At 36.7% G+C, this 4,480-nt stretch overlaps 1 protein-coding gene across 1 annotated transcript; it reads right to left on the bottom strand.

The window, feature by feature from the left end:
• Positions 1–611: 611 nt before the first annotated feature.
• LOC130095987 (P2Y purinoceptor 14) lies at positions 612–3,716 on the bottom strand. The gene is made up of 2 exons (XM_056262601.1): positions 3,555–3,716; positions 612–1,824 (listed from the first exon to the last, which is right to left on the bottom strand). Exon 2 carries the CDS (start codon positions 1,820–1,822, stop codon positions 806–808), a length of 1,017 nt encoding a protein of 338 aa, XP_056118576.1. The 5' UTR covers positions 1,823–1,824; positions 3,555–3,716; the 3' UTR covers positions 612–805.
• Between the last annotated feature and the right edge of the window lie 764 nt (positions 3,717–4,480).

Raw genomic sequence — 4,480 nt, 5'->3', positions numbered from 1 at the left:
GCGTTCAGTCTTTCCACTTGCAAATTCCATCGGTTCAGACTCTGATTGGTTTATTGCACGTAAAGCCCAAAACACACCCATTACTCATTAAGAGAATATGTACAACCCTTTTAGACCATTTTTCCCATCGCTAAACTGGCAAAAGTGTATTCGGACACGCCCTAAGTGCACTTGCGCTTTAGACCATGTGCTTAGATCATTTCAATCATTACAATTCACTTTGATTGTACAGAAAAGATTGTCTGGAATATTCTTCACAATTTCGCCATTTATACTTCACAGAAGTACACACTTAAAAATAAAGTTTTTTATTGGCATCTACGGTTCCATGAAAAACCTTTGACACCCATGGAAACTTTCCATTACACAAAAGGTTCGTTAAAGTGGAAAAAGGTTCTTCAGATTATTAAAATGTTCTTCACAGTTCACACTAAGAAAAAAAAAAAAAAGGTTCTTATATAAGAACTGTTGACTGAAAGGTTCTTCAAGGGTTCCTGAAATGGCTCTTCTATAACATCAATTTGAAACATTTATTTTAAAATCAGATTTCAAAAGACATGAGGGTGAGTAAATGATGGCAGTTTTTATTTATGCCTTGCCTTTAAGGATTGGCTTATTTCAGTATGATTTTGAGAGCTGTGGTTGGATTCTGGTTTTCTGGAAAACACCACTTCGGTGTGACCTTCTTTCATTCTGCTTTTTTCTTAATGCACGGAAACCACAGCAAGATACGTGTTTTTAAAATGTAAAATCTGCTTTTTCATCTTGAAAATGGCATTTTCCATTTCCTTCGTTGCTTTTCCTCTTACAGATTAGTGATACTCAGCCCAGTGCCCATTGAAGGCCTCCTGTTGTCTCGGTTTACAGGAGACAACATCTTCAAAAGTGACTCTCTGAATGTCCTGCACATTAAGAAGTAAATGACGGGATCCAGACAGACGTTAAGGGCGGATAGAAAGAGCGTAGTTTCTTTCATCTGGAAGAGAATGTAGCGTTCGTACGAGCTAAAACCAGCCTCGAGCCTTTGGGTAAGCGTGTAGGGAACGCGACAAAAGTGGTAGGGCACAAAACAGAAGACGAACACGGCCAGCAAGCTGAAGATGCTTCGATTTGACCGTCGTCTCGCCTCACTGCTGTTCCTTTGCACCCGTTTGTAAGAGCGGTACACGTGACAGGCGATGGAGGTGTAGCAAAACACCATCAGCATGAACGCCACCCAGAAGACTCCAACGACGAAGTGGGCTGAAAAGTCGTGCCAGCGCCGACCCAGCACACTTTTCAGGTCCATGCAGGAAAATTTTTTAGGGGCTGGGCCGGGCTCTATGGGCTGGTTGGTTAATATGGTGTTCGGCAGAGCGGAGAACATCATGACGGCCCAAGTTAGCAGCGCGAGACCTCTCGCTACCGAAACGCGCTGCAGAAAGGAAGACACACCGGAGGTGCTGCGGATGATTTTGAAGTAGCGCTCCAAGCTGATGAGGCTCATAAAGGTTATTCCTGTGTACATGCTGAGGTAGAAAAGCACAGCTGTGTAGCGGCAAACTATCATCTTCAACTGCAAGCCACCCCAACCGAGGTCACCGGCCACACGCCACGGGTAGGTGAACAGCATCAGAATGTCTGCCACCACCATGTTTTTTAGGTAAACAACTAAAGCAGAGGAGCTGGGAAGCCTGAAGAAGATCCAAGCCGCAAGTCCGTTGAGAATGAAGGCACAAACGCAGATGATGGAGTAAAACACAGGCAGAACCTGCTTTGTGAACACACTGTTGACATCCATGGTGTTGTTCTGTTCCGTCTGTGTGTTGTTGATGTAGACCATTTCTAAAACGGAAAATGAAACAACTTTTTTTAGTGCGTGCTTTGATGACAATGGCAATGTTTTAAACTTCTTCTATAGGGCTATTTGCTGATATCCAGAAAGAAAGAAAAAAGTGCCACATATGTATTTTTGTCTAATCCTGTGCCCTTTTTGTGTTTTAACCTCTACTTTAGATTCTCTTTGAAAAAAGATTTTAAAATAATCGCACTTTGTCCACCCGCAGGACAAGAACACCCTTGTGAAAAGAAGGGCACTTAAGCATACTTTCGAAATAGAACTTATTATGGAAATATACTTAAAAAAATAAAATAATATACTCAAGTGTGAACTGAATGTAATCGGACACAACTGCATGTTAATTGCAATTAAACAGTTTTTAAGTAGGACTTTAGTACATCTTCATATGTAATTTTATAATACTGTCTTTGAAATATGGTTTATTGCTGAATGTTCTGACAAGCATTTATGGTAAACTAAAATATGCTTTAATGTCATTTCTGTTGAAATTTCATGTCTTGAAGTTTAAAGTCATGTATTGAAATATTGAAATATATTTATGTACTTTATCAAAGTATGATCAAGTACATCAACACCTCAAAATAAGTACTTTTTAAGGCAAAACAAAAGATTATTAAAACAAATATATTTGAATTGTACTTTAAGTAAAACTTTGTAAGTGTAAAATGATTACAAAATGCAATTTTTAAAAGTGTGCTAAGAAACACAGTCACTTTCTTGCTTTTTATTTAATTTAATAGTCAATATATACAGTAGTCAACATTTGAAGTGGATCAAACAAGTTCATCAAAGACAATTCATGTATAACTTTGATGAAAGGGTTTAAACCACTTCAAATGTTGACTATATATACATACACATAATCTGCAAGTTTTAATATTTAAAGTAACCTATTTTTTCACAAGTGCAAACACTAAAAAAATCCCTCTTGTAATTTTTTGTCATTATAGTTGATCAATAAATAAGATCAAAACATTTTTTTTGAAATATAAACTATAGTCTTATCATATTTGTGTTTTACTTAAAGAGATATTTCACCCAAAAATGAAAAATGTGTCATCATTTACTCATCCCCAGGCTGTTCCAAACCTCTATAACTCTTAATATTCTGAAATATTATTGTTTTGATAGCACTGACACGATTGAATGAGAACTGAACTGAGCTAGATGATGATATCAGTGTTTTTCTGCAGAACTGCAATAAACTATTTTAATAATTGATTATCTTTAATGGAACTAACCAAAGCACTTATAGCTGCTGTACAGCTGAAATGAACTGTTTGCATCATTTAATCATTTGCATGTTATAGCTGCTTTGAACTGGTCTGTATTATATAAAGCATAGAAATAAAAGGTTACTTGACTTGACACCAAAGGAGATGCTATACAGAACAACAAGAGACCATTCATTTTTATTGAATGAGAAAAAGATGCATTAGAAGTGAATGGTGACTGATGCTGTCAGTCACTAAACATTGTTGTCTAACTTCTCCTTTTGTGTTCCACAGAAAGAAAGAACAAAACTAAAGTCATATGGGTTTGGAACAACATAAAGCATGACCAAATTTTCATTTTAGATTTTAATCAGAATGACTTTGAATTTTGAATGTCGTCCGCCTGAATGCCATTTGCATTCAGACATTTCTGAATAGTAAAAGACTCAAAATAACTTTGTAAATTAATTATAACTTTTAGCATAATAAAAGAAACTTACTTGAAGAGTTGAGTCACCTCGAATCATGACAGAGAATGAGAAGCTTGTTGGGGAGAAGAGCCTCACAGGATATTTGAGAGGAAGGAGGCGTTGACTATGAGACAGGAACTAAGAGAATCACTCAGTTTGTCTCGTGGGTGGACACTTGCTCAGCACTGCAGGAACTTCCTCCACTGATATATCTCTGTACACAAACAGATTCCTCCTCCCAGTGCATCAACATAACCTAACGTGACAAACTCGTTCTTTGCTTATTAGAGTCTATGAAGTTACCAGCTGTGTTTCAATAAAACTGTAACACTTCAGAATAATGGTCCGTCATTAATAGAGTAGCCTAACTATGCAGGAAGTTATGCAGAACTAATGAGTACAACGACATTAACACTTCAGCTACTACTATTAACTAACATAGAAACAAGCTTAAATAATCAGTAAGTAATATCAAATTTAGGAGATAGTTCCTTATTAGGTAATCAACAATTACTTAATGAGATTAGCCATTCTAACATGCAGAATCACTGAAGGAAATAGAAACACAAGACCTTCAACTGACTTCAGCCACAGATGAAATCAACTGAAGAGTAAAGAAGACATTAAATCTCTGAAGATCTCAGCAGGGGAGGATTACACAACTCCAACAGCATTACCAGCTTCTCTTATTACTAATCAGATTTACTTTATGTAATTTCCATTTTAGTTGTATTTCAATAGTTGTATTTTAAGTCACCATGATGGTGGTCAGTGTTTGCTTTAGTTGGGCTCTTGACCCTTGACTGTTAAATAATAGATTTTTTCTGGCTGTTGTAATTGTGTGTTTATAAAGAACATTTGTTGTAGCAAAAAAAGCCAAGAGAAATTGAGATCAGGTGATATTGGCTGTTTATTAATGATGAAAACGTGTAATCATGTAATTGCCTGATTCTCTG

The sequence above is a fragment of the Rhinichthys klamathensis genome, unplaced genomic scaffold (assembly GCF_029890125.1).
Source record: "Rhinichthys klamathensis goyatoka isolate OS25496 unplaced genomic scaffold, OSU_Roscu_1.1 h1tg000194l_1, whole genome shotgun sequence".
In the NCBI taxonomy this organism is placed as follows: Eukaryota; Metazoa; Chordata; class Actinopteri; order Cypriniformes; family Leuciscidae; genus Rhinichthys; species Rhinichthys klamathensis.
The sequence above is the reverse complement of the archived record's forward strand: the minus strand, read 5'-3'. Positions and strand labels throughout refer to the sequence as shown.

Bases quoted from the DNA above. Each gene is read 5' to 3' on its own strand.
- LOC130095987 (XM_056262601.1), bottom strand. From the start codon at position 1,822: ATGGTCTACATCAACAACACACAGACGGAACAGAACAACACCATGGAT.